The 27,527-nt window shown below is 67.9% G+C and overlaps 2 protein-coding genes across 2 annotated transcripts in view; one reads left to right on the top strand and one right to left on the bottom strand.

Annotated features, from left to right (window-relative positions):
- Positions 1 to 25,267, top strand: part of PITPNM3 (PITPNM family member 3) — a 46,457-nt gene extending 21,190 nt beyond the window's left edge. Inside the window, exons 6-21 of the mRNA XM_044656742.1 lie at positions 260 to 336; positions 1,568 to 1,803; positions 6,665 to 6,854; positions 8,962 to 9,084; positions 10,696 to 10,880; positions 11,308 to 11,480; positions 13,315 to 13,485; positions 14,676 to 14,870; positions 15,610 to 15,758; positions 18,514 to 18,630; positions 19,052 to 19,168; positions 19,947 to 20,095; positions 20,196 to 20,345; positions 22,306 to 22,489; positions 22,656 to 22,784; positions 22,864 to 25,267. Coding sequence (XP_044512677.1) covers positions 260 to 336; positions 1,568 to 1,803; positions 6,665 to 6,854; positions 8,962 to 9,084; positions 10,696 to 10,880; positions 11,308 to 11,480; positions 13,315 to 13,485; positions 14,676 to 14,870; positions 15,610 to 15,758; positions 18,514 to 18,630; positions 19,052 to 19,168; positions 19,947 to 20,095; positions 20,196 to 20,345; positions 22,306 to 22,489; positions 22,656 to 22,784; positions 22,864 to 23,169 — 2,651 coding nt within the window. The 3' untranslated portion in view covers positions 23,170 to 25,267. The remainder of the gene's footprint in view (positions 1 to 259; positions 337 to 1,567; positions 1,804 to 6,664; positions 6,855 to 8,961; positions 9,085 to 10,695; positions 10,881 to 11,307; positions 11,481 to 13,314; positions 13,486 to 14,675; positions 14,871 to 15,609; positions 15,759 to 18,513; positions 18,631 to 19,051; positions 19,169 to 19,946; positions 20,096 to 20,195; positions 20,346 to 22,305; positions 22,490 to 22,655; positions 22,785 to 22,863) is intronic.
- Positions 25,268 to 25,420: 153 nt separating this feature from the next.
- PIMREG (PICALM interacting mitotic regulator) lies at positions 25,421 to 26,930 on the bottom strand. The gene is made up of 4 exons (XM_044658965.1): positions 26,513 to 26,930; positions 26,173 to 26,411; positions 25,923 to 26,060; positions 25,421 to 25,680 (listed from the first exon to the last, which is right to left on the bottom strand). Exons 1-4 carry the CDS (start codon positions 26,756 to 26,758, stop codon positions 25,560 to 25,562), a joined length of 744 nt encoding a protein of 247 aa, XP_044514900.1. The 5' UTR covers positions 26,759 to 26,930; the 3' UTR covers positions 25,421 to 25,559.
- Between the last annotated feature and the right edge of the window lie 597 nt (positions 26,931 to 27,527).

The following is a 27,527-nucleotide window of genomic DNA, read 5'->3' as shown; positions in this document are numbered from 1 at the left end:
GGGGGGGGCCGGGGTGGGGGCTCCCCCGGAGAGGAGCTGGCGCGGGGGTGGCTCGGGGGGCCCCTCTGCGGCCGGCCTCCTCTCTGGGCCTCGGGCGAGCAGACGAGGAGGCCGGAGTGGCCGGGCAGCCGGTGGGGCGCAGAGCCTGGGGCGGCCGATTCAGCGCTCTCCGGCCTGCTGGAAGCCCCTCCCCCCAGCACCCCCAGATCGCTGCGGCCCCCCTGAGGGGGCTGACCGTCCTCCGCCGTCCCCCCCGCAGGCGAGCTGTACCGAGTCTCTCTGAGAAGACAGAAGTTTCCTGCTCAGGGCAGCATCGAGATCCAGGAAGACCCCGAGGTGGGTGCCCTCCGCAGCCCCTCCCCGATGCCCCCCGAATGCCCGCTCCGGAGGCGCGCTTGGGGCAGGGGCGTTCCCCCGTCTTCCACGCTCTTCCCCTCCCGAGCTGGGCTCCGCCGGACCCCATTTCCCAGATGGCCAGATGGGGGAAGCGCCGGCCCCTGGCGCCCGGCTCTGGGCCTTCTGCAGGGAGACCCGGGGCCGACGGGGAGGGGGCGCCCCGGCAGAAAGGCCCCGAGAGATGGCGAAGGGCCCGGGGCTGAAGGGAGGGGCGGACACACGCGGGCAGGCCCAGCAAAGGGGGCGTCATCCGTCCGGCCCTGCCAAGCCCGGCACCGTGAGGAGAGGGCGGCAGGCGGCTGGCACAGCCTCGTGGGCCAGAAATGGGCCTGGCAAGGGGAGCCTGGCTGGAACCAGCAGCCCAGCAGCTCCCTGTGGCCAGGAGGACGAGGAAAGAGGAGGGAGAGGCAGCTCAGGGGGCTCCGGGCATCCCTCGGAGGGTCCCGGCAGAGGCCCCTGTTCGATGCAGGCGGGGCGATGTGTGGGCTCTCCCCGGGGTCCCGGCTCTCCGGGCACTGAGCCTTTATCCCCCGGAGCGTCTGTCTTCCTCAGCCCCGAGCCCCAGCCCTGGTTCACCCCATTCTTTTACCCAGGCTCCTAGCATGGCCCCCCACAGGCCCGTCTTCCCACTCCGCCACCTCGAATCCGTCGCTTCCCAGCGACCAAAATGAGCCTTCTGCGATCAGGTCCAGTTGAGGAGTCAGAGGGACCCGGATTCAGATCCAGCTCTGAGCTTTACTCCCCGTGTACCCATGCCCAAGCTAGTCAACCCGGCCAGGCCTCTGTTTCCTTTTTTGTAAAAGGAAGGCATTGGCCTGGGTGCCCGCTGAGGCCCCTCAGCATGGGCTCTACCAATTTATCACCCCTCCCTTACACCCAGACTTTCTATGGCTCCCCACTTCTTCTAGGGTAACCCAGAACTTGTTAACTTGGTGCATGAGCCCCGCCCCTCGTCCGACGCCCCCTGGCCTCCTGGCCTCCCTTCACAGAGTCCACTGCTCTGGGCCCCGGCCTGGTTCACCCTCCTTCACGTTGTGGTCTGGCCTCCTTGTCCTCCTTGTCCACCAAGCTTTCCCTGGCCTGGCACAACCCCCCCCCCAAAAGGCTTCCTAGCCCAGGCCTGCGGGCAGCGGAGGCCGGGCCCGCCTCACCCACAGTGTCTCTCCTCCAGGCAGCCTCTCAGCAGCGGGCTTGTAGAACCCACGTCCTCCTCCTGGTGCTCCACGGAGGCAACATCCTGGACACGGGCGGCGGCGACCCGGGCTGCAAGGCGGCCGACATCCACACCTTCAGCTCCGTGGTGGAGAAGGTGACCCGCGCCCACTTCCCCGCAGCTCTGGGCCGGGTCCTCACCCAGTTTGTGCCCTGCCCGGCCATCTGCTCCCAGGCCTTCGCTCTCATTTCCAAGTAAGCTGGGTTGGCACAGGGATGCCCCTCGGTCCCCCGGGCACGGGAGGGTGCCTGGCCAGGCAGTGCCCGTTTTGTACCAGCCTGCAGCTGGCCTCCTGCCTCGGGGCCTGTCTGACGCTGTTGCTGCCAGTCTCAGGGTGGGCGACAGGCTCTATGGGGGGGACAGAGCCTCCGTGGTCCCCCCGGGGGCGTCGCTCTTTGTGGTCCCCGAGTGGCCGGGAGACGGGCATTGTGGGAGGGCACGAGGGAACCCGGAGGCAGGCCGGCCGAGAAAGGAACGAAAGGGATCTGGGGAGCCCTTCCCTGGGGAGGGACGGTGGCGGGTGCCCGTGGGGCAGGGGGGCCGCTGGGCACGGGCGGGTGTCCCAGCGGAGCCGACGGAGCAGAGCTCTGGAGCCGTTGGGGCTCGGGAGGCCCCGGAGATGCTGGAGCGGCTGCCTGTTAGCCTGCGGAGCCCTCCCTGGGGGCCGGCGGGGGGATGGCAGAATGGACCGCGGCTGGAGCCTGGCGGGCACCCTCTTGGGGGAGGTCGAGGCCGGCCCATGCCTGCTGCAGCCTCCCACGGGAGCTGCCTCCCGCCTGCCTGGGCCTTCCTAAGCAGCTCTCCCCGCGGCCTGGCCCGGCGCCGGGAGACCAAGGCACGAGGTCCGAGGCCCCGACTGGAGGGCAGCGACGCCCTCCCTGGAGGTTTGGGCCCCTGCCCGCCCGTCCTCCCTGGTCCCATCGCCCCAGGGTGCCCGCTGTGGTGCCCGGTGCCCGGGCGAATGATCAGTGGGGGGAGCTGAAGAGAAGCCGCTGGCGATGGATGTTCCATCACATCTTACGGTGCAGGGACGAGCGGCGCGCGGCCCTCTGGGGCGTCCTGGCTTACGGCCTCCTCCCCTCCCCCCGGCCTCTCCCGGTCTGTGGGAATGCCAAGCCTCAGAGGCTGGGCTCGGCCCCCCAGACCCCCAGGCGTCGGGAGCCTCTTCTCCGAGAGCCCCCTCGTCCCGCCGTCTGCGTCCGGCCTCTCCTCCCAGCAGAGGACGAATGAGCGAGTTAGCCGGCAGTCAGCCACCCGGGTGCGAAAGCTAGAAAGAGCCACCGAGGCCAGAAGCCCTCCACGGAGAGTCCACGGCGGGGCCACGGGCTGAAGTGCTTTCTGCTCCGGGGACTCCTGGGGACCAAACAGCTGGTCCAAGCAGGCAGAGGGAGGGGGGGAGGGAGGAGGAGGAAGAGGAAGAGGAAGAAGAGGAGGAAGAGGAAGAGGAGGAGGAAGAAGAGGAGGAAGAAGAGGAGGAGGAGGAAGAAGAGGAGGAAGAAGAGGAGGAAGAGGAAGAAGAGGAGGAGGAAGAGGAAGAAGAGGAGGANAACAAGCCCTCAAACTAGAGGTGATAGTCCTTTGTGAACAAGGGAGGAGGAGGAGTGAGGAGGAGGAGAAGGAAGAAGAAAGAAGAGGAAGAAGAAGAGGAGGAAGAGGAAGAAGAGGAGGAAGAAGAAGAGGAAGAGGAGGAGGAGGAAGAGGAGGAGGAAGAGGAAGAAGAGGAAGAGGAAAAGGAGAAGGAAGAAGAGGAGGAAAAAGAAGAGGATGGGGAAGGAAGAAGAGGGAGAGGAGGAAGAGGAGGAGGAGGAAGAAAAGGAAAAAGAGAAGGAAGAGGAAGAAGAGGAAGAGGAAAAAAAGAGGAAGAGGAGCAGGAAGGCCAGTCCTGGTCACCCTGCCTGGGCTCCAGCTCCTCCCCTCCTCACCAGAGATCTGGCCACGTCTCGGGCATCCTGGGGCCCTCTGAGAGCGGCCAGTGGGGCTCTGGGCCGGGCGAGGTCTGGATGCCAAGAGAAGCCCATCTTTAGCAGGCGGGTCTCCCGGGGGGCGCCTCGGGGGTCCGAGCCTTGATGGCAGGGCCGGGGGTCCCAGAGGCGGCGGCAGAGAAAAGGAGATGGTGGCTGGGATGTTCCGCCGCGGTCTCACCCCAGAGCTCCCAGGCCCGGCCTTTGCTGCCTCTCTGGGCTGCCTGTGTTTAGATAAAGAGGGGATGGCAGGCCGGCGGCTTCCTCTCTGCTCCTGGCTCTGCCCTCTGGGGATTCTCGGGGCCGCCGGGCAGCCCAGTGGGTAGAGAGCCAGACGCAGAGATGGGAGGTCCTGGGTTCCAATCTGGCCTCAGACACGTCCTCGCCCTGAGACCGTGGCCGAGGCACTCGCCCCCCGTTGCCTAGCGCAGGACAGACTCCAGAAGGGAAGGGAAGAGTTTCCTTTTGTTTCTGCCCAGAGGCAGCCCCAGGGCTGACGGGACCCCAAAGCGGAGCAGCTGGGCTGCCTCCGGAGGGCCTTCACCTTCCCTTGCAGGCCCGCACCGGCTCCTCTTTCTCCCTCCCGCAGAGGGCAGGCCCTTCAGCGCCACGTCCAGCACCCGCCCCGCGCCCCCTGCTGACGGTTCTTCAGGCTCTCCCTTTTGCCCCGGGAACTCTTCCTCCTGCGTTCGCGGCCCTCCGTGCCCGGAGCTGGCCTCCCCTTCCAGCCTCATCTCATCGCGTTCTCCCCCAGACTGGGGAGGCCGCCCTTCTCACCCCAGCTCCACCCAGCAGGCACGAATCTCACTTTCCAAGCAGACCCCATCTCGGCCAGTGGCTGGGCGCCCTGTTCACGCAGACTCGCCGAGGCCCACAGAGGCCCACGGAGCAGAGCCTTCCACGTCCGGCCTTGTGGCCCGAGCACGGCAGAGGTAGCGGGGCCCGCGGGCCCTGCCTCGTCCGTCCCTGGCTTTTGGGGTCCTGTCTGGGGGGAGGCTGAGGCGCCCCCTCATCCTGTAGGAGACAGATACTGCACCCAAACGAGGTGCCAGGCGGCTGGGGTACGGGGTGCGCCTCCCCCTCCTTCTGCCCTGGTTCCTTTCGGCAGGCCCGGAGAATCCAAAGAGGAAAGGGGAGCAAAGGCCGTGGTCGGGGGGAATCTCCACCAAAGGGGCCAGGACTGGTCTGTGCCCAGCTGCAGCTTCTGTTGGCTTGCGGGGGTCCCTGTTGGCAGGGCTCCCCCCAGGCTCTCTGGATCAAAGAGGGGGTCAGGGCCCCCCTTCCTCGTGGGCGTATGCCCTGCTGTAGAGTCTTGGCTGGTCCTGGGCAGGCTGGGAGGGCTCAGGGTGCCAGGAGGACCTCGTGTGCGTTTACGCGTGCTCTGTTGTAAGAGGGAAAGAATTGAATAATCCTCCATCCCCAATTAAAGAACAACCTCAAGTCAAAATGACTTTTCTGGAAGTTTATTTACAAATGAGAAGAGGAAGAGGAAATAAGGAAATGAGAGAGAGGATAAGATAGGACGAGTAATCCAACACACTAGGTCAGTGATGGGCAAACTAGGGCCCACGGGCCAGATGTGGCCCCCTGAAATGTTCTAGCAGCCGTGTGACATTATTCCTAATCTGATGAATACAATGAGTAGGAAACAGTACAATGAAACTTGGAAAGAGTCGCCTTAGAAACAGACTGATAGAGGAGCATTTCCTTTCGCCCCTCTTTAAAAAGTTTGCCCATCATTGCTCTAGGTAATTTGCTCCAGCCCCCTAGTTTGACCCAGGCAGATCTAATTAGTCTTCAATTGGAGGGGGCTCGGCCTTGAACCCGAGGCTGAAGGGCCAGAGATGAATGAAGCAGGAGCTGCAGTCACAGATTTTCTTTTTAAAGAGCAGTTCCTTTAGAGACGTCCAGGAAGATTCAGTGTTTACATTCACCACATGGAATTCCAAAGGAAAGATTTAAGAACAGCCTCACCAAGGCCTCAGGGTTCCATCCAGCGCTCCTCCAGGTTTCAGTCACAGCAAGAAGAGAAGAGAGCCTGAACTCACTGAACTCTCTTTTAAAGGAGCTTCTTTTGTGCCACTTCCTGTGCCTTCCTCTTAGTTTACGTGTCCGATCACAACAGATGCTTTCCTTAGGACGGCCCAGGAGGCAGCCAGTCAATTCTGATGCGTCACTCCCTCTAGCACACGTGGGTCACAGACCTCCCAACTTGTGAGTTAAGTGGAGATGTTTACACTTTTGGTGATTAGAGTTGAGAATGGGCAAGGTAGATTTAATCTCATTATCACACTGTGTGTCCATAGTGTGTGCATGTGTGCGTGTGTGCGTGTGTGTGTGTGTGTGAGAGAGAGGTTCCCAGGGACCAGAGTCAGGGTGCCTAGGAAGGCCCAGGGCCACAGCGGGACGCGGCTATAGCTCCATGGGGTGCCTCATGAACCTTCCTGAGCCTCCCAGTGGACGCCCGCAGACCCAGGAAAGGGGCTGGAGAAGGAGCGGCCGCAGGACACCGGCCCTCCTCCCTGAGGCCCAGGCAGCCGGGAAGGGCCAGCCTTTAGACCTGTCCTGGTGCTTCTGGGCACTGAGGGCAGGAAGGAGGCGGCCCCTCCTCTGTGGCGGAGAAGGGGACGGGGTCGAGGCATCCCCTCCGTGCCGAACCAGGCAGCCGGGACACCTGTGTGGGTGAGGGCGTCCCCTCGTCCGTGTACTCGTGTGTCCTTGCACGCACGTGTGTCGGCAACTTTGTGTGTGTGTGTGTGTGTGCACGCTCTGGTTCAGCCTTGCGAGGGAGCCCTTCGTCTCCTGCCCCCGACAAGCAAGGCCTGGCTCTCGTCCTAGAACTTCGGGCCATGCGTCGCCCAGAAGGGCAGTGCCCGCGCTGCGGACAGAGCCGGCGGCCCCAGGGGTCCCCAAGGCCCAGGCGTCTGGCCGCAGAGCTGCCGGGGCTCTGGAGGCCGTGCCGCGGGGAGCCTCGCCTCCCCCTCGTCCCGGCCTCCCTCCGGCCTCCCTCCGGCCCCTGTGCCTCCCCAGAGCCGGGGGTGGGCCCCGGCCAGGACGGCGCCCCTGACCTCCCGCCGTGCTGTTCCCCCTCCAGCCTGAACCCCTACAGCTACGACGAGAACTGGCTGAGCAGCAGCGAGGACCACGTGCCCCTGGCCGCGCTGCCCCTGCTCGCCATCTCCTCCCCGCAGTACCAGGACGCCGTCGCCACGGTGATCGCGCGGGCCAACCGAGTCTACAGCGACTTCCTCGCGTCCCCGGACGGGATCGGCTTCAGCGGGCAGGTAGGGCCTGCGCCACCCCGGGGGGAGGGACGCTTGGCACGAGGCGAGCACCCAGGCCGGAGGAGGCTGGGACGGACTTGGGCTCCCCCGGGGCGGCTCCTCGAACCCTGGGCCGGCCTCCTGGACCAACGGCTCCAGCCCCTGTGACCGGGCCGTAGGCCTCCTTCCGGTCACGCTCTGACCGCGTCCGAGCAGTCCCAGCAGGGCCGGGGAGGGCCCCGAGGGTGGGCGACGGCTGCTCTCGGCTCCTTCCCTGCCCGGGGGGGGCATCTCCGAGGCTCGGCCGCTCCCCTTTCTTGCTGCCCTTCGGCCGGCCCCGCAGCCTGGCCTCCCTCTAGGACAGCCCGGGGCCTCCTGAGGCTCTGCTGCAGGGAAACACCACCGGCTCCCCCGTCCGGGCAAGCAGGCCTACTTCTGGGCGCCTCGACGTGCCTTACCGCGTGCCCCCTCCCCGCTTTTGCCTGGGTCGTGCCGCCCCCCAGTCAGTCAGCTCTCTCCCGGCCCTGCGTTGATGCCAGGGAGCCGGGGCACAGCGGCCGGCCTCTGAGCCACGGCGTGCCGGCCAGGCCCGAGCACAACCGGCGCTTCGGCTGTGCGGCCCTTCGGGGAGTTCTTGGCACGAACGCCGCCGTGGTTCGCCACTACCTGCTTTTTACAGGATGAGGAAACGGAGGCAAATGGGTGTTAGGGACTCGCCCAGGGCCCCACCGCTAGTGAGCATCGAGGCCGGATTTGAACTCGGCTCCTGACCTAGGGCTGGCCCTGGACAGTGTTGTCGGCGCTGGGGGAGGGGTGGGGGGAGGAGGCGACGGCCCCTGCCCTGGGCCCCCCGGAAGCGAACGGCCGAGGCAGGCCAGAAGGATCCGCCGGTGCCGGTGGGACGGGGAGGCTCCGAGAGGCTTTGACAAGGAGCCGGGCCGAGCGGGGCGCCATGGCTGGGAGGCTGCGTAGGAGGGCCGTCCGGACGGGGGTCTGCAGGGCTGACCTTTGGGGCCGCGGCGCGTCTCCCTCGAGCTCCCTCCGCTTTCCGCATCATCCAGTGGGCTGGGAAGGGATGGGGGGGCCTCGCCGGGGGCCCAGCAGGGAAAGTGCGGACGGGCTCGTGGGAGGGACCCCGAGATCCCCCCCTTCCTCGGCCACGAGGCGAGCGCCGACGAAGCACCTGCGATGTGCCGGCGCCGGGGAGCTCCCGGGCCGATGGGGGCTGCCGTGTCCAAAGCTAAAGGGGCCCCCGAACTCCAGGGGAGAGACGCCGCCTCGGACACTCTTTAAAGGGGGATCTCGGGCTTCCCCACTGGCGCCCCCTTCCCTCTGCCTGGTGCCCCCTGGGCGTGCGGGGGTGTGGGGGAGGGGGCAGAGGGGCAGTTTGTCAGCTGATTGTCAGTCATTGGGCTGTCAGTCAGTCAGTTGGTCAGTCAGTCAGACAGTCAGTCAGTCAGACAGCCGGTTGGTCAGACAGTCAGTCGGTCAGTCAATCGGTCGGTCAGACAGTCGGTCAGGCAGTCGGTCAATCAATCGATCAGTCAGTTGGTCAGACAGTCAGTCAGTCAGTCAGTCGGTCAGACGGTCGGTCAGTCAGTCGGTCAGTGAGTCATCAGGCAGCAGCCGGTCAGTCAGCCAGACAAGCATCGGTGAAGCCGGCTCCGGCGCCGGCCCTCCTGGAGTTCCCAGTTTCTGGTGGAGACGAAGTAACCAGCCTGAGAGGACACAGACAGGCCGAGACACGTCGGGGTGTCCTAGAGGGAAGGCGGGGGTGGGGGGGGACCAGGCAAGGCTTCCCGCAGAAGGCGGGATCTGGCCGGGACTCCTGGAGGTACGGCGTGGGGGTGGGGGGCATCCCAAGCAGGGAGCACAGCTGGGGCAAAGGCCTGGAGTCAGGAGAGGCGGCGCCCCGGCCGAGGAGCAGCGAGCTTCCTGCGTGCTTCGTGGCCGGCCTGGGGCGGGGCGCAGGCGGAGGATGCTCGAGAGGGAGGCCACAAGCGCTCGCTCGCCGCCTCTCCTGACTCCGCTGAGGACGGCCCCCCCCCCCCCATCCGGCCAGGAGAGCCCCCGTCGCCTGGGGGTGAGCGAGGGCCGCCGCGCAGCCGTGCTCCTCCGTGTCTTCCAGGTGTGCCTCATCGGGGACTGCGTGGGAGGCATCCTGGGCTTCGACGCCATCTGCTACAGCGCCGGCCCGGCGGGGGACAGCCTGAGCGGCAGCAGCCGGCAGGGGAGCGTCAGCAGCACCCAGGTAGGGCCCTGCCGGGCGGGGGCGGCGCTCGGGCCGGACCGGCCAAAGCCCGGAGTCTGGAGGGCCCGATGAGGCCCAGGAACGGGGAGTGCTTCCTGGGGGCGTCCGCCGGGAGGGGCGGCGTGGCTGACCTCGGCCTCTGCCGCCCTCCCGCTTGTCACGAGGCTTCTCCGCCCCCCTTCTTTCTGCCCGTCGTCACGGGCCTGGACATTGTGGGCTGAGAGAGCCGGGTTCCAATCCAGCCTCAGACCCTTAAGAGCTGCGGCCCTCTGCGGAGCCCGTGAGGGGGGCCGGGAAGGGCCGGGCAGCCTCTCTTCCTCCTCCGTCCGGCCTTGGGCTCCCTTCACCGCCGCCCGTCAGAGCCTGCGTGCCGGGCACACACGGGGCGGGTGGCCGGCCCTGCGGCTAGCCGGGCCTGGATAACAGCTTACCCGACCCGGAACCGGGCCAGATCCCCGAGGCCCTCCCCTAGAGACCTCCTTCCTGTCTTTTCAGTCCTCGCCGTCCAGCTTAGGGTCCATCCCGTGTATTGGAGAGCCAGAAGGGCTGGGCAGTGGGGTCGAGTGACTGGCCCAGGGTCACACAGCTGGGAAGTGGCTGAGGCCAGATTGGAACCCAGGACCTCCCGGCTCTAGGCCGGCTCTCCATCCACTGAGCTACCCAGCTGCCCCCGTGTGACCCCACTTCTGAGCCCGTCTGAATCCATCTCCCCCGGCCTCCACCCTTCCCACAAAATGGCCTCAGGGAGCCTGCAGGGGGCGCCCCGCCTCAGGCCAGGGTGCTGGTGATCCCTCCTGACAAATGAGGTGTGTGTACACGTGTGCGTGTGTGTACACGTGTGCGTGTGTGTGCGGGGCCTGGAGATGGGCATGAAGACGGAGGCACCGCCCCGTGCCCTCCGCCCCAGGACCACCCCACCAGCTTCGGCCCTCCGGCAGCCCAATTCCTGGCCCTACCCGTGTGCGTGTGTGTGTGGCGTGTGCGGGGGGTCCCGGGCCTCTGATTTCGGGGCACACAGATCCGTCTGGCCCGCCCGGCCAGTGTGTGCTCGGAGTCTTGCCTTGGGGCCGGCCTCGGAGGGTGCTCCGAACGCAGTGAAAATGGTTCCTTTTTCCTGCGGGAAATCGTGAGACCAAGAGGCGCCGGAGGGGCTTCTGACGCAGACTCTGGGGCCGCCCGATGGTCCGGGCAGAGGGACCACGACGGGGCCCCCTCCATGCCCGCCATCCCCACACGGAAGGGACCCCGCGGCGTGCAAGGCTATAAAGCCACCGTTCGGGATCGTTTCCGTTCAGGCTCTTCTCTTTAAAGGCAGATTGTCCTGGGGGGGCGGCTGGGTGGCCCCGTGGCTGGGTTCCAGTCTGGCCTCAGGCACTTGGAGCTGGGTGACCCTGGGCAAGTCACTTCGCCCCCACGGCCCGGCCCTTCCTGCCCTTCCGCCTCGGAACCAGCACACAGTATCGATTCCCAGACAGAAGGGCAGGTTCAGAAGAAACCGAGAAGGAGGGCAGAGCGTCCCGGGAGGGGCGAGGCGGCAGTGCGGATCCCTGGGGGGCGCCGAGAAGGCTGGGGGCCCCTCCGGGCCTCATTCTCTCCCGCCGTGTCTCCAAGGACAACCCGATCCTGTCCGAGGAAGACTGCGGCCTGGCCGACGCCCCGCGCCTCAGTAGGAGCAACGTCGACCTCTCGGGGACCCTGGAGGACGAGGAGCCCAAGGCGGCGCCGCCCCGGAAGCAGAGCGACTCGTCCAGCTACGAGTGCGACGCCATCAGCCAGCACCACACCTTCTTGTCCAGGTGAGCCTGCGCTGCGGCCACTGGGCCACCGAGGCCAGGTCGGACCTCCTGACTTCCTGATGCCGGGCCGGCCTGGAGAGGAAATCTCCCCGCGTGACCCTCGCCGCCGCCTCCTCCTCTTTGTCCCCCTTCTTCCTCCTCCTCCTCCTCCTCCTCCTCCTCCTCTTCCCCGGGGCTCTTGGCTTTCAGGGAGCCCCAGGTCAGGGTCACTGGGCAGATGGGCTGGCTGGGCCGTCCCGGGCCCTGGCCCAGATGCGGCCTCAGTCTGTGCCCTCGTCCCCCCCCACGTTCCCGGCCTGCCCCCAGGCGGGCAGATGGCCCGGCTCCGTCCGGACCTCCCGGCCAGTGAATGCCGCCACCAGGCAGCTCTCGTGGGGCAGGCGGTGCAGGGGCCTCCCTGACCCCGAGCTTCTCTTCTCCGGCGCAGCATTCACTCCAGCGTCCTGAAGGACGGGGCCGAGCCCGCCGCCGCGGCCGCCCCGCAGCTCTCCGAGGCCAACACGAGCCGCTTCGACTTCAACGTTTCCGATTTCTTCCTCTTCGGCTCGCCGCTGGGCTTGGTTCTGGCCATGCGGAGGACAGTCCTGCCCGGGCTGGATGGTGAGTGGAGCCCCGGCCCCGACTCCGGCTCTCCTGTCCGTACTTGGCCTTCGAGACCCCGGGGAGCCCCCAGAGGCAGTCAGGGAGGCGGGGACGGGCCAGTGCAGACGAGAGCGAGGAGGCTGGGGTGCTGGCAGGGCCTCAGCGGGCGGAGCGCAGACCGTGGACTGGGGTTCAGTGACTGGCCCAGGGTCACACTGCTAGGAAGGGTCCGAGGCCAGCCCCCGCCTCTTGGCCCGGCTCGCCATCCACTGAGCCTGGACAGCAGTCTTCTCGCTGGGCCTAGAGGAGAGGGTGGACGTGTGGGCTGAGGCAAAGGAGGGCCCCGAAGCCTGGCTCAGGATGCGAGTGCTGCCCGCGTGCACGAGCGGCCGAGGGCAACCCGCTTCTCCTAGCTCAGAGCACACTCACACTCACACTCACACTCCCCCAATCCCTCCCACACCAGTGCCTCATACACACTCACACACACTCACTCATTCCCCCATGTCCCCCCGTCACACACACATACACTCGCTCCCACACTCACACATTCCCCCCATTGCACACACATACATACACACTTTTACACACACACTCACATGTTCACATACACTCACACACACTCGCTCTCACTCAGAGTTACTCTCCTACACACACACAGTCCTCCTGTCGCACACGCACACACACACACACGCACACACACACACGCACACACACACACGCCCCTGCAGCCTCTCGGCCGGCCCCCCACAAGCTCAGAGGCTGGCTGGGCCCACGAGGACGGGGCTGCCGCGGAGCCCTCCTCAGCCTGGCTCGGGGGGAAGCTCGGACACAAACCCTCCACGCGCTGCCCAAGAGGCAGCGTCTGGGCGGGGAGAAGGCTCGGCCGCGGGCTCACGTGGAAGGGCGACCCCCGGCGCCGGGGTCCTGGGCAGCTCCAGAGCCGTGCGTGTGGCCCCCTTTGAGGCTCGGCTCAGTCTTGGGGAGACAAGGGTGCCGCGTCCCTCCCTCAGTCCGCAGATGCCACACAGAGGCCGTGCGGGAAGGGCGGCCCCCCCAATGCTGGGCCCGGAAGAAGCCCTTCAGGGACGGGGAGCTCACTGCCCTCTGGGGCCTCTCATTCTCTGCACTAGGCCTCCCCACAGCTCTCAGCCCCTCCCCCCGCCCCACATTTGCTCTGGGTTCGAGCCTTTGGAGCCGGGCCAAGGCAGGCTGGGTGCACACACTTGCAGACGGCTGCCCCGTCCCCGGAGCCTCACCCCCTCCTTCCTCAAGGGTGCCGCCTGCCCTCCGCTCCTCCTGCTCTCCCGGTGGGGCTTTGGGGGTCGCTGTGGGACGCCGAGGCTCCCCGACAAACCGACGCCCCTGCGAGCCCCCTTTCTCCGAAGCCACGACACCGCCGTGCCAACCCTGGGAGGGAGGGAAAAGCCGAGCGCAGCAGCTGCCGGGCCAGGCTTTCGGGCCTACACGCCGAGGGCTTTCCAGATGCCCAGAAAGCCGCCATTGGAGCAGGCGCCTGCCTCAGTGGGCCCTTTGGCACACGCGCCCTCCACCGTTCCTGGGCCCCCGTCTGAGGGGGCTCAGCTCGAACCCAGGGAGCCTGCCGGGGCCCCGACCCCCCACGGGCAGCCTGGAGCCGGCTGGCATCACGGTGCACCGGGCTGACATAGGTCCTTCCAGGGAGGGGAAGGCAGCGGCATGTGCTGTGGGCAGAGACGTTGGGCCTCGGTCCGGCAGGGAGAAGGCGGGGAGGCGCCCTGCCGGGGCGCCTCGGGCTGTGTGAAGGCAGGCCGGCAGCGGAGGGAAGCTTCTCCCCCGGACGGTGCCCCACGTCTCCCGCCTCCCCCTGCAGGCTTCCAGGTACGGCCCGCCTGCAACCAGGTCTACAGCTTCTTCCACGCGGCTGACCCCTCGGCCTCCCGGCTGGAGCCCCTGCTGGAGAGGAATTTCCACCTGCTGCCCCCCGTCAGCGTGCCGCGCTACCAGAGGTTCCCGCTGGGCGATGGGCAGTCTCTGCTTCTAGGTACCCACCTCCCCACCTGGTGCCCTGGGTACCCAATTGCCCTCAGGGCCGACAGATGGCACGGGGAGGGGGTCCAGCTAGGGGCCAGGGTGCCCGCCGGCCCAGGGCTGTGGGACACATACCTTCAGCCAGCATGATCTGGGGAAAGTCCCCGGGAACACCGTCACCCCACCGGGCGGGGCGGCCGTTCCTGCTCCTGGGCGGTGGCCAGCTTGGCCCAGGCGAGAGCTGGGAGAGCAGCTTGGGATCACAGAAGGGCCCTTCCCAGGGTCTAGGCCCAGGTTAGGCCCGGGTTAGCCCCGGGTTAGGCCCGGCCTGGCTTGAACTCTGGCCACACACTTGCCTTCTTTGACACGCTGTAGAGCTTCACCGAGTCTCCAAGGTCAGTTGGTTCAGGCAGTCCACGGCACAGCCGATACGGGGGCCTCCGGGGGAGGGAAACAACGTGCTGGGACTGTCCAGCCCCTGTCAGGACTTGATTTGAGTTTGAGAGGTGACATAGCTCATCCGTTTCCTACCCGACCGCCCTAAATGCACGAGCAGCCTCGAGGACGCCCTTTCTCCTGGGAAACGTGCTCTCTCCCCCTCTGTCTCTCTCTCTTCTAAGACAGAGGTGGGAAGGCCTAGACAGTCAGGGTTCAGTGACTTGCCCAGGGTCACGTAGCTAGGAAATGTCTGAAGAAATGGGTCTGCTCCTGTCCTGCCTCCTTGCCCCTTGTGCTTCGTGAGGCCCTTCCCATCGGGCACGCCGTTCCCCTTGACTGGACTGGGTGGGCCAGGCCAGCCTTGCTCTCTGGGCGGCTGAGGGCCTCTGCCTCCCGGAAGCCCTCGCTCCCCTGTTCTTTCTGTTCTGTGTTCGCTCACCTTCGGGTGTTGTTCCCTGTGGAAAGGCAGTTCCTCAGAGGCAAGGACTGAATTTTGGGGGGTCTCCCTTCATCTTAGCAGACAGTCTTTAGGCGTAGCTCGGGGCTGCCCGCACTCGAGCCCTCAGACCTTCATGCCTCCTGGCTGCTCAGGAGAGCGTCCTAGCACATGCCATACAGCAGGTGCTTAATAGGTTGCGGAGCTGAACCGAGCTAGGCCTCCGGCAGGCTGGTCAGTCGCCGGGGAAGCAGGGAAGACGAGGTCTTGGGGCCGCCCGGCCTGGGGGTGGGCCGCCCGCTCACCGGCCTGCTCTTCTCCCCGTCTAGAGGACACTCTGCAGGCCCACAGCGCCCTGTTCCTGGAGGGCGGCCTGGCTGACAGCCCGGCGTCCCCGGATGCCCCGGCCCTGGCCCTCCTGCCTCCTGAGGGCCCGAGGCTCGGAAGGAGACTCAGCGTGGGCAGCGCCAACAGCGAGAGCTCTGGGTCCAGTGAGAGCCTCCCGTCGGCCAGCATGGCCCACAGTGAGTGGGGGGGCTCCGAGGCTGGGTGCCGGGATCCGGGACAGGCCCCACTCGGGCCCTCCATCCGTCCATCCGGCTGGCCAGATGCTGAGGGTGGAGGAAGAGGGAGCCGACATTCGGCCCTTTGAACCGATGTAGGAAGCCCCGGCACCCCCGAGGCTGAAGAAGAGCAGCTGGCGAGCAGAAGTCTGGGCAGGCCGGCTCGGTCCCGGCAGACCAAGCGGCAGATGGGGCCCAGGCTCGAGGCCCAGCCCTGGGGAAGCTCCCCGCAGATCCGGGCTGGGAGCGCTCAGATGCCGACCCAGAGCGAGGGGCGGGCGGGGCAGCCCCCTCTGGACCTGCGCCCCCAGGAGCGAGCGGGCTGAAGGGAGGGCCCCGATTCTGCCAGGCCCTGAGACTGGGGAGCTCCCCTCTGCGCGCACACACACGCGCACACACACACACACACGCATGCACACGCACGCATGCACACGCACACACACATGCACACGCACGCACACACGGCCCCTCTGGCTTGGCGGATGCTCTTTAGGAGGAGCTCAGGGCTGCTCACGGGCCTTCCTGGCATGGCCCCCCCCGGGCTCTGGTGAGCCTCGTCCTGGCTCCCACCTGTGTTCCCAGCCTGGCCGCAGACCTCTCGGGTGGGAGCTCAGCCCCTCCCACAGGGCAGGGAGACGAGGGACGGAGCCCCGGCGCGGCCCCCCAGTGTGGACACCGCGCCCCTCCCCTGTTTCTGCAGTTACCACCAAGTGGTGGGGAGCCAAGCGGCTGGACTACGAGCTCTACTGTCCTGACGTGCTCACGGCCTTCCCCACCGTGGCCCTCCCCCATCTCTTCCACGCCAGCTACTGGGAGTCCACGGACGTGGTGGCCTTCATCCTGAGACAGGTACCGGCTGCCAGCTGCTTCCTCGGGCTGCTCCTCGGGGGGCGCCTGCGCTCGAAGGCGGGAGACGTTCTGTCTGTCCTGTCTGTCCATCACCGGCGAGCTCTTTGGGACCCCGAGGGGGCCGTCTCTGGCTCTTCGGGGTCTCCTTTCGCCTCACAGTCAGAGGGGCTTTCTGGCTCCCTTCTTTGTGGCCTCCCGTGTGCGCAGGCGTCTCCCCGAGGCCACCTTCCCAGGGCTCCGAGCGCGCTCCAGGACCTCAGCTTCGGCTTCCCAGCGGAGGCGGCCTCCGTGGAGAGTGGGCTCGGGGCCCTCTTTGCTGGGAGGGGCCCTCTGGGGGGGCTCTTGGGATCCCGCCTGGATGTGGAATTAGATGAGAGAGGATGAATTCTTCCAGCAGGAGGGACCTTTCTTTAACAGGTGGGGAAACTGAGGCAGCCCGGGGAGGCAAGCGAAGCCCCAGCTTTCTGGGTCCTTGGGCGGACAAAGCTACCGGTTAGAGTACCGGCTCTGTAGCAGGTTCGGCTAGATGGGGCAGTAGATGGAGCGCCAGGCCTGGAGTCTGGAAGATTCATTTTCCTGGGTTCAAATCTAGCCTCAGCCACTTGCTGCCTGGGTGACCCTGGGCACGTCCCTTCACCCAGTTTGCCTCAGTTTCCACATCTGTCAAGCAAGCCGGAGAAGCAAATGGCCAGCGACTCCAGCATCTCCGCCAAGAAACCCCCGAAAGGGTTGAATGACTGAACGGCAACGCTCGAGGCACACGCTAAGCACATGACAAGCATGATCTCAGAAGAACCCGGGGAGGGAGGGAGGGGCTATTTTTATCCCCCTTTTACAGACGGCGTCATGAGAAAACAGGCAAACGGGGCTTCGGTGGCTTGACTGGGATCACCCGGTTAGGAAGCCCCAGAGAGGAATTTGGAGGGGGCCCTGCCTCGTGGGTAGCTATGACAGAGGAATCCCCGCCTTGGACGGCGGCCTTCGGTGAGGACACGTCCAGGGCGCTGCGGAGCGCAGATGGGCTGAAGGGTGCGGCTCCTGCCAGGTTAGGCCTCGGCCCAGAGGAGGAGGCGGCGGGAGGGTAGAAGCCGCCAACCAGGACGGCGACGCAGCGACGGCCCTCGGCCAGGAGCCCTCGGCCAGGAGCCCTCGGCCAGGAGCCCTCGGCCAGGAGCCCTCGGCCAGGCGCCCTCAGCCAGGAGCCCTCGGCCAGGAGCGTGGGGAGGCGCTGGGGCTTCTGCCTGGCCAGAGGGCGGGAGCTCGAGGCCCACACGCGCGGGGCGCAGCTGGAGGTCCTCAGAGAGGCCCCAAGAAGAGGCCCCTCCGACTCCGCCTCCGCTCGCTGGCTCCCATGGAAGGGCCGAGCCGAGGAGGAGCCCCGCCGCCCCCGGCCCTGGGGCCTCGTCCGGGAAGGAACCCTGTTCCATTTCTCTGCACGCTGCGTGGTGCGCTTGGGACGAACCGCGGCCTGCCGCCGGGGCTGTAGGAGAGACGGGACAGGAGAGCCCCCACCTCAGCCTGGACACCAAGATCCCGCCTCCCCGAGGCCCCTCACTGCCCCCTCCCGGCTCACTCTGCAGCCCCCAGACCCCTTCTTATTGGGAAAAAGGCTGGCAGCGCCCGCTGTGGGTGTCTGGAGGGACGCGGCCCATTTCCAGCTCCTTTGGGGATGTGCCCTCCCGGGGGGTCCGAGCTCTTCTCCCCCCTTTCTCTGGGTACCCCCCAGGATGAGGCAGGAGCAGAGAGAAGGGCCCTTCCCTCCGAGACCCCCAGATCTCAAGTCATGGTGAGGAGCAAGTTCAGAAGTCATCTCGCCAGACCTCTGCTTTACAGATGTGGAAACTGAGGCTGCCAAGATGCAGGGATTGGCTTGGGGGACCTTCCCCTCCGGTTCTAGAGGCAGAGCCTCCCCCACCAGGACAGGGAGGGAGGACAGGGAGGGAGGACGGTCCATTCTCCTCCACCCGACGCTTCGTCTGCATCCAGAGGGAACCCCCAGGCCAAGGTCCAGCTAGGAAATTGAGAGACAGGGTCGGGGCTCGAGTTCAAATTCTGCCTCAGGCCCTCCGTGGCAGTGGGAGCCTGTGTGAATCCCTCGCCGCTCTCCCCTGCCTCAGTTTCTTCCTCTGTCTATTGGAGACAACAGGAGCGCCTTCTTCGCAGGGCAGTTGTGAGGAGCGGGCTCTGCCAGCCCCTGTCCCTGGGGTGACTGTTCCGGGGCCCCCAGAGGCCCCCACCCACATTCCACCTTGGCTTCAGGCTCTTGGGTGGGTCACCGAGTGTTGAGCGGACGGAGAGGGCAGGAGACAGGGAGGCCAAGGCTGAAGGCTGAAGTCTCCGAGTCTGGGACTGGCAAGAGGGGGACAGATGAGGGAGGACGACTCGGAGGGCCAGGCAGTGGGGAGCCACTGCAGGTGGCTGAGCAGGGCAGGAGGAAGACCCAGGATCAGTAAATGTGGAACAGCAGGAAGAGCCTCGAGTTCAAGTCCTGGATCTGCTCCCAAGTACCCAGGTGACCCTAAGCCAGTCACCTCCTGAGCCGGGCTTCCTCAGTTTACTCCTCTGTAAGGCGGGGCGGCTAATCCCCCATTCCGTGCCCCTGGGGCTCCCCTGGCCGCCAGAGGGCCGGGACAGACGCTGCCGGCACCCAGTGGGAGCTCAATAAATGCCTCGGAGGGATCGGCTGACCCCGGGCCAGGGGAGAGGAGGGACAGGCCGGGGTTCTGACGTGGCCCCGCGTGCTCTGCCACCGCAGGTCATGGGCTACGACAGCGGCGCCGTGAAGGAGAGCGACGGGCTCGACCCCTCGGCCCTGAGCCCGTCCAGCCCCCGAGAGAAGTGGCTGCGCAAGCGGACGCAGGTCAAGCTGAGGGTAGGTGAGGGCGGCCGGAGGGGGCCACAGGGACCGGGGGAAGGTCTGCGGCGGGGCCGGCACCGCCTCTGCCCCGGCCTCTCTCCCAGGCCGCCGGGCTCCCTTGGCAGGGGACGACCACGTCCCCCTGGGCGGCCCCTCTGCGGCCCAGCCAGGGCTGCTCCCAGGGGCCCCTCGACCAGACCGTCCCTCCTCCGGCCTCTGCCAGCCTCCCTTGTGGCCTGCGAGCGCTCCTCCCCCGGCCGGCACCCCGAGTGGCCCCTGGGGCGGCTGGCAGGAGGGCTCCGCGAGCCAGGGCCTGGGTGCTGCCGCCTCCCCTGACGGCGTGGGCTTCCAGAGGGCACGGGATGGGGGGCTTCTGGGGGGGGCGAAGCGGCCCACGCTGCGCCGCGGAGGCCGAGCCGCTGCCCCGTCCCTCCAGAACGTGACGGCCAATCACCGCGCCAATGACGTGATCGCGGCGGAGGACGGCCCGCAGGTCCTGGTGGGGCGCTTCATGTACGGGCCCCTCGACATGGTGGCCCTCACCGGAGAGAAGGTAGCGTCCGGGCCCCGGGGGGCTGAGGGAGGGGACCCCGGCGCCCGCGAGGCGCGGAGCAGGAGTCCTGTCTGCACCCCACGTTTGTAGGGGCTCAGTACGGGCCGGCCCGGGCCGCCTCCTCCCTGCTTAGTGTTGGGCCGGAGACTGCCCAGCGCGGGGGGACACGGGCGGCGTGGCCAGAGCCCGGGCGCTGCGGGAAGGTGCCGCGCGGCCCCTTGGCACACGGCCCCGGGGCTGGCCTTCCCCGGCGCTTCGCCCTTCCCGGGAGGCCATCCGAGTTCCGTTCTCCATCCCAGCAGCCGGCCTTTGGGGCCTTTCCTGGGGAGCCCGAGTCAGGCTGGGGCTGCCCGACATAACAGAATTCTAAAAAGTTCCGTTAAGTCGATCCACGCTTTGAAAACGCGCCCATCCCCCACGGTGACGACCCCGCCGGCATGGAGGGGGGAAGCGGCCCGTCTCGGCGCGCCGGTTCAGCCGGCCTCCTGCGTTCAGAGCGGGACAAGACCCGGGCCCTGAGGAGGAAACGGAGGCCAGGGATGCCAAAGCGCTGACTAGAAGGGATGGGATTCGAACCCAGGGCTCGACTCCACAGCCGTGTTCGCTTGCCTCCCCGCGTGTCCCAGCTCTCCCCGAACCCCAGCATCTGGTGGGAGCTCGGTCCGAGCCCCCAGAGTGGCCCCGGGCTCCTCGAGCTCTCGCTGCCCAGCCGGCCCGGCCGCCCCCCGGACCTCCCTTCCGGGCGCTTTCCTTGCCTCAGTCCCGGGTTCCCCCGCAGGTGGACATCCTGGTCATGGCGGAGCCCTCCTCGGGGCGCTGGCTCTACCTGGACACGGAGATCACCAACAGCAGTGGGCGCGTCACGTACAGCGTGCCCAGGCCCAAGCGCCTCGGGGTCGGGGTCTACCCCGTCAAGATGGTGGTCAGGTAAGGCGGCCCCCGGCGGCGGGCTGGGATGCAGGCCGAGGCGGGGGAGGGGCCGGGGGTCCCGGAGCGCCCACGGGCCGGCCTCCCTCCCGCCTTCCAGGGGCGACCAGACCGCGGCCACCAGCTACCTCACGGTGCTGCCGCGCGGCATGGAGTGCGTCGTGTTCAGCATCGACGGCTCCTTCGCCGCCAGCGTCTCCATCATGGGCAGCGACCCCAAGGTCAGAGCGGGAGCCGTGGACGTCGTGCGGTGAGGACCCCCTTGTGGACCCTTCCGTCCCCCGTGCCCGGGAGGCTGGGCACAGAGCGGTAGTGACGGTGTGCCAGGCGCCGTGCCAAGGGCTGGGGGCACACAAAGGCAGGACAGTCCCTGCCCCGTGGGGTGACCCGCCCCGAACCCCTGGAGGGAGGCTTGAACGGGAGGGGAAGCCGAGCAGGCTTCCTGTAGGAGGCGGGATTTCACCTGGAAGTGGGGGGAGCCAAGGAGGGGCGTGTTTTAGGCCTGGGGGCCGGCCGGGCTCTGCTTAGTGGAACCGCCAGGAGGCTCAGCCACGGGCTGGGAGAGTGGCTGTGCGTGTGGGGGGGTATTTTGGAAATGTTTTCAGTTCCACGTTCTCTCCCTTCTCCCCTCCTCCATCCACGGAGAAGGCAGCCACGCCAAGCCCACGCCACACTGGCCACGTTGTTTCCAGAAGGCCTCTGGGGGAAGGGGGGGTTCAGTGGACAGATCCAGGCCTAGATGGGGGGGCCCCGAGTTCTGATGTGACCTCAGACACTTCCTAGCGGGGTGACCCTGGCCAAGTCACTTCACCCCCATCGTCCGGTCCTGATGGCTCTTCTGTCTCGGAACCGCACACGGCACCGATTCCGAGAGGGCAGGGGGAGAGTTAAAGAAAGCCCGTCCATCCCGAGGCCTCGGCCGGCCAGCAGGGCTCAGGCGTCCCTGGGGCCGTCGGTCGCGCTCGCTTCACTCCACATCCGCATCCGCTTGTGGACGTCTTCCAGGCTTCTCTGGGGCTCGTCCCGCTCGCCCCCCCTTCCCTAGAGCCGCCTCCCCTCCGTGCCTAACTCTTGCCAGCCAGAAGGGGCCGCTGGGATCCTCTGGGGGGGCCGCTCGCCCTTTCCCCTCTTCTTCCGCCTCTTGGATCTGGACCCGGCAGCGCTGTCGGAGCCCTCGGCGACGGCCCGAACCGCGCTCGGCTGTGGTCACGCCCGTTCCTGGGCAGCCCCGCGGCAGCCCCCATCATAGTCCCTCTTCATCCTTTTGGCCAGCGTGCCCGGACGAGGCTCGCATTGTTCTGGGGGGCGTTTCTCAAGCCATTGGCGCATTTCCTTCTTTTGACCAGATGGGTGGTGGTGAGAGCTTCTGCCTGTTCAGCCCTGTGACCCAGCCCCCCTTTTATAAGGGACTCCCCCCCCCCACCCCCCGTCCATCTGTCCGTCTGTCTCTCTCTGAGAAACGAGGCCTTTGGCTGAGAAACTGGCTAGAAATTCCCCTCATCTCCTGCTTTCTTTCTCATTTTGGCTGCATTGGCTTTGTTTATGGGAAACCTTTTCATTTTATGGCATCAACATCGCCCACACTGTGTCCTGCGAACATTTCTCTCTCTCCCCCTCCCCCTCCCCCTCCTTCCTCCTTCCTCCCCACCATGGCGAACTCCTGGGCCAGCTGCACGTCAGCCAGACAGACGCACAGACTCTTCTGGGCCCCCCTCATTTGACAGTGTGCTTCAGGGCTGTCTCGTGCCCAGGGGGCTCCCCCTTGGTGGACGCTTTTACCAAAGCGCACACCCATGTCCCCGGCAGCCTGGGGGGACGCCGAGGGCTGGCCTGAAAGCTGGCTCTTGGGGGCTTCTACAGCCCGACGCCCACTTCTGGTTTGGGGGCTTCCTGAGCTCGGGCGGGCTCTCCCGCCCTGCCGTCTTCTCCATGGCTCGTCCGGGCTTTGGTTCCTTCGGAGCCTTTTCTCCGGCCCTCTCCGGCCGCCCTGTGGCCGGCGCCGCCATCTTTCTTGAGCGGCTTGTCCTGCCCACGCGTGCTGCCTCTTCCTACACCGACGTGGCCCCGTCTAGACGGCCACGAGGCCCGGGTGGGTGTCGGCAGGCGAAGCCCCTCGTGGCTCGTCTCCTCGCGGCCTCTCCGGCGGGGTTGGGTGGGTGCGAGGGAGACGCCGACGATGGGCGCCGCCTCATCTGTCCCGGCATCCTCAGGCACTGGCAGGACCTGGGCTTCCTGATCCTCTACATCACCGGGCGGCCGGACCTGCAGAAGCAGCGGGTGGTGTCCTGGCTGGCCCAGCACAACTTTCCGCAAGGCATGATCTTCTTCTCCGACGGGCTGGTGCACGACCCCCTGCGGCAGAAGGCCATCTTCCTGCGGAACCTGGTGCAGGAGGTGGGGCGCGGGGGGCTGAGGAGGGACCCTAACCCTGGAGGTGGCCTTTGCCAAGGGCCTGAGGGGGGCGGCCCCCGAGTCAGCGGAGCCCAGGCTGAGGTGGGGCAGGGGGCGGGTGGGCGCGGGCTGGCCTCGGCCCCCTGAGCGCCCCCCGTGCCGCCCCCAGTGCTTCATCAAGGTGAGCGCCGCCTACGGCTCCATGAAGGACATCTCGGTGTACAGCGCGCTGGGCCTGCCGCCGTCGCAGATCTTCATCGTGGGCCGCCCCAACAAGAAGTACCAGCACCAGTGCCAGGTACCGGGAGGGCCGGGAGGGGGCCGGGAGGGGGCCGCTGGGGCTGCCGGGCGCCCGCTGAGCCTCTCCGTTTCCCCAGTTCCTCAGCGAGGGCTACGCGGCCCACCTGGCTCTGCTCGAGTCCAGCCACCGGGCCCGGCCCAAGAAGAACAACTCTCGCGTGATCCTGCGCAAAGGCAGCTTCGGCCTCCACTCGCAGCCCGAGTTCCTGAGGAAGAGGAACCACCTGCGCCGGACCATGTCCGTCCAGCAGCCCGACCCGCCGGCGGCCGCCCCGAAGCCCGAGCGGGCCCAGAGCCAGCCGGAGTCGGACAAGGACCACGAGCGGCCTCCCCCGGCGGGCTGGGCCCGGGGCGGCCCCGCCAAGTTTGAGTCGATGCCCTGAGGCGGCGAGCTGTGGTCTGGGGCTGCCTCCCCCAGCGGGAGGCCTGCCTGGAGGAGGCGATGGAGGAGGGGGGTGGCTCAGGGGTTGGTCCGCCTTCTCCCAACACAAGGAGTTTTTCTTCTTTGTTCCCCTCCCTGTGTCTGTCCAGAAACGCCCCCCAGAGAGGCCGTGGCCAGAGCCCTGCACACGGGCGCCATCCGTGTCCCGTGGCCCTCGGGGGTGTGGGTCGGGAGGGCATGAAGCCACGGTGGGCACAGGGCATGTGGCCCTGGGAAGGAGGGGTGTGGCGGCTGGGGGTGCCCCATCCTCGGGCCCCGGGGCCTCGCCAGATCCTGGGCAGGGAGACGTGGGCGGCTGGCAGTGCCAGTTCCCATGGAGAGGCCTTCAGAGGCGCCATGTCGGTCACCGTCTCGGTCCCCCCTGCCCTCGGGCCGGGGCTGATGGTGCTGTCCCCGGCCAGGCCCCGTGTGGCGAGCGGCCTGGCTGCCTCCCCGGCCTCAGCTCCCTCATCTGTAAAACGAGGCCCTCTGACTGCAGAGCCTGGATCGGCCGGTTCCCGTCAGGACGGGGGCCTCTGAGCTCCCTCCGGCCCCGTTTTCAGGGGTCGGCTCTCTGCTCCCCCTGCCCGTCCTCCGTGGGCCCCCTGCCACGGCTGGTGGTCGGGTGGCTGAGCGCGCGGGGGAGGAGCCCAGGACAGTCAGGGGTGCGAGCGGCCTCCGCCCGCGGCCCTCCCCCAAGGGAGCCTCTCGCTGCCCCTCACTCGGTTTACCCAGCTGCTTTGTGGCCCCGAGCGCAGGAGGCCCAGGCTGCGGCCAGCCTCCCCCTCCCGTCTGACGTCTGGCCGGCTCCAGCTCGGGCCTGCCCGGGCGGGACTTGGGTCGGGGAGGGGCGGCCCAGACCCAGGCCCAGGCGCTTCCTGGGTCCCTTCTTGGATCCCCAGCTGGGATGGGGGCTTCCCTCTGGCCCAGCCCTCCGTGGAGGAGCCACCCCGCCTCGGTGTGGTGAGCTCGGTGCGACTCTTGTCTCTCGTCTACCTCTGTGGGCAGCCGTCCGCCCTCCGTCCGTCAGTCAGCCAGCCAACAGACCTTGATTGATTGAGCGCTCGCTGCTGACGCCCGCTCGGTGCCCTCCCGCCAGTCCCCGTGGACGCTTGTTGTGGCGGCGCCCCCGGCCCGGCTGCCCTCTGCCCCCGCCTTCTTGACTGGCTCCGCAGGCTTCCTGGCCTGGGCAGCAGCCTTGCCCCCGGTGCCCTTCCCCTTGGGGGCCGGGTCTGGCCGCCGTGGCTCCTGGGCAGACGAGAGGGACTTCTCGAGGTCCCGGGGGCAGGGCCCCCGCTGGCAGGTTTGGTGCCAACCTCAGTGCCAAGGGGTCAGGGGGCGCCGGCGGTCCCTGAGCCTCTCGGCCGGCAGCAAAGCCTTCTGGGCTTAGCTTTTGGAGCAGAGCTTGGGGCGGGCGTGTGGAGTTCGGGTGCCAACGGCCCTCTGGGAGCCGGGCAAAGAGGCCAGAGCTCCCAGCGAGGGGGCCAGCCGGGCCTTCAGCTCTCGGGCTGTGTGTGGGGCTCCCGGAGCTGCCTGTTCCAGGGAAGGGTCTCACTTGAACCTTTTTGTGGGAGAGCCGCCTCCTGCCAGGCAGCACCCAGCGATTCCGGGCCGGGGGCAGAGGCCGAGGGAGGAGGCCGCTCGCGCATTTCCAGACGTGCTGAACCTGCCCCCTGGCACACAGCATCTGCTTTGCCCTTCCTGGCGTCCCGCCTCGTCCCCCCCTCCTCACTCCTGAGACTCTCGGGGTCCCTGGGGCCCGCCCCACCCCCTTCCTCAGAGACCTCAATCTCCGCAGGTCTCGGGGAGGTGAGCAGCGGGTGACGGGGCCCTGCGGGCACGGGGCAGAGGAAGGCGGCCGCGCCCGCCCAGGGACCCTCCACCAGTGTTTGCCGTCTCGTGAGCTCTGTGTCGTTCCCACTATCGTTGGTCAGTGCGGTTCCTTTGGCCTTGTACCCGGGGCAGAGGCGGGTGCGAGAGGCTCCCACGGGCTCTCCCGGGGGGGGGGGGGCAGCCTTTGCCTCTCTGGCGTGTCACAAATAAAAACCTGCCTTGCCTTTGCCGTCTCTCAGACTCGGTGCTCCTGCCCGGCCGTGGCGCAGCGGGGGGCGGGGGCGGCCTGGGTCCTTCCCGTCGCTGTGCTGGCTGTGGGAGCCGGTCGGAAAGAAGGGACGGGAGGCCGGGGCGGACCCTTGCTTGGAAGGAAGCTTTTAATAGACAAAGTCTGGGCAGGGCCGGCTCTGCGGAAGCCCCTTCTTTAGGGAGGTCGGCGGGGTCAGGCCACCGGGGCTGGGGCTGGGGCTGGGGCTGGGGCTGGGGGGAGGCAGAGTGGGGGGGCACAGCATGGCGCGGTCAGGGCCCGCCCAGGCGCCTGGCACGCCTCCATCCAGAAGCCCAGGGGAGCCTCTCGGCCTGGCGCGCGGCCCTCAGGTTCCGGATCATGAGGCCGCGGTACTGGGTCCTGGCGTGCTTCCTGCAGGGGCCCAAGGACGGTTCAGGCCGGGAGGGGGCCGGCATGCTGGCCTGGGAGGCCGGGGGTGGGGCGGGGCCCTTCTTTACCTGCTCTGCCCTCGCCCCCTCTTCAGTTTGGAAGGAGAGAAACAGTCGCGCCACTGAGCCGAGAAATAGGAGGGGGGGGGGAGGCCCGGTCAGCCCCAGCGCCGGGCCGGAGCCCTCCCGCCCAGGCCCGGCGGCCCCTCCCGGCCCAGCGCTCACCTCTCCTCCATGGAGATGGCCTCATCGAAGGCCTGCGAGAGATGCTCCAGCTGCCGGATCCCGGAGGCCACAGAGGCCGCCTCGGGGCCCTCCTCCTCCTCCTCCTCCTCGTCCTCCTGCTCCCGGCAGCCCCCACCTCTGGCCAGAGCAAGGAAAAGTCAGGGGGAGCCGCCCTCGTGCAGGCACCCGGGACCCCGGGCCCCCCCCAGCCCCAGCCCCAGCCCCAGCCCCAGGGGAGCGCCATGCTTGCCTCGGGGAGCAGAGAGGAGCCGGGGAGGCGTAGGGGCTGCGGAGGGCTGCTTCCCGCTGGGAGCGCCTCCGCAGGGGCTGCAGGGGGTCCCTGGCGAGCCACCTGGACAGTCTTCTCAGGCCGGAGCCCTGGGAGGCCGCAGGGGTGGCCCCCGCCAGCTGGGCGCTCCTCCCCCTCCTCCGCCTGGGCGGGGGGCTCTCTGTGGGGGCGGCGGCAGCCTGGCGGGATCGCCGGAATCTCTGTAACGGACACCCGAGCCCCGTCAGCCCCGGCGGCTGCCCTCCGCGCGCACCACCAGGGACCGCGGGCCCCGCCTCCCCTCGCCCACCGCGCCGGGTACCTGGGCCGCCGATCCGAGGGGCCCCCGGGCGCTCTCCGGGCTTCCCAGGGGCTCCCAGGAGGGCCCGTCCTGGAAGTTGGCATCGAGGGCTGCCAGGGGCAGGCGTCGGCTCAGGCGGGCACACAGCGTGTCCAGGGAGCTGGCCAGCGGCTTCCTCGGGCGGGGGCTCCCGGACTCCTCCTCGGTCAGCATCTGGTGGCTCCCGCGGCCTCTGGCCCCCGGCAGCCCCGGCCACACGGAGCTCATGGCCCGCTCGGCCTCCCGCTGCCCCGGGCTGCGCCGCCCCCCTTCACCACAGCTCAGGGCACCCTTGGGGCGAGGAAGGGGGTGGGGCTTTGGGCGGTCAGCCCCCCGCGGGGCACCACGTGGCCAGGCCTCAGTTTCCCCGCCTCGCCTGCTGGCCTGCCCGCGGAGAGCCCGCGCCCCCCGGCCTCCTCCTCCTCCGGCCTCCTCCGCTGCCCACCAGGTTCAAACTGGCCGCGGGGCTCAGGCTGGCCGCCCATTGGTCCGATGCTCCGCCCGGGAGCGCTGCGGAGAGGAATTCCCTCCCGCCATTGGCCGGGCGCCCCGCCGCAGCGCGCAGCCCATTGGCCCGACGCTCCAAGGCGCCCCGCCCCAAAGCAGAATAGCGCCCCGCCATTGGCCCGCCGGAGCTCAGAGGCCTTCCCTCCTGCTATTGGTCCTGTCCCGCCCCAGCCCGGGCCGTTGGGAATCCCGGCTCCTAAGGCGGGTGGGGCGGGTGTGGGTCCCGGCCTGGGCCCTGCACGGAGTTCTCCGCCGCCTTTTCCGCCCCTCCCCCGCCTTTCGGCCCTCGGCTGGATCTTCTTCCAGGCCCCGCCCCCTCTGCGGGCGGGCCCCGCCTTACTGCGGCGCCACCCAAACCGGGTCCCCAGCTGGCTGGCAGCCCGAGGTCCGGCCGGGTGTCCCGAGCAGAACGCAGACTCGGGCTTCCGACTGCAACCGGGCTGTGGCCGAGGCGCCTCTCGCTGCCGCCTTCCGCCATGTCGCCTCCGGG

Source organism: Gracilinanus agilis, chromosome 1 (genome assembly GCF_016433145.1).
Source record: "Gracilinanus agilis isolate LMUSP501 chromosome 1, AgileGrace, whole genome shotgun sequence".
Taxonomy (NCBI): domain Eukaryota; kingdom Metazoa; phylum Chordata; class Mammalia; order Didelphimorphia; family Didelphidae; genus Gracilinanus; species Gracilinanus agilis.
The sequence above is the reverse complement of the archived record's forward strand: the minus strand, read 5'-3'. Positions and strand labels throughout refer to the sequence as shown.

Coding starts and splice junctions, on each gene's coding strand:
- PIMREG (XM_044658965.1), bottom strand. CDS start 26,758: ATGAGCTCCGTGTGGCCGGGGCTGCCGGGGGCCAGAGGCCGCGGGAGC. Junction 26,061..26,172: donor GCTCCTCTCTGCTCCCCGAG/GCAAGCATGGCG, acceptor TGCTCTGGCCAG/AGGTGGGGGCTGCCGGGAGC. Junction 25,681..25,922: donor GCCATCTCCATGGAGGAGAG/GTGAGCGCTGGG, acceptor GGGCCCCTGCAG/GAAGCACGCCAGGACCCAGT.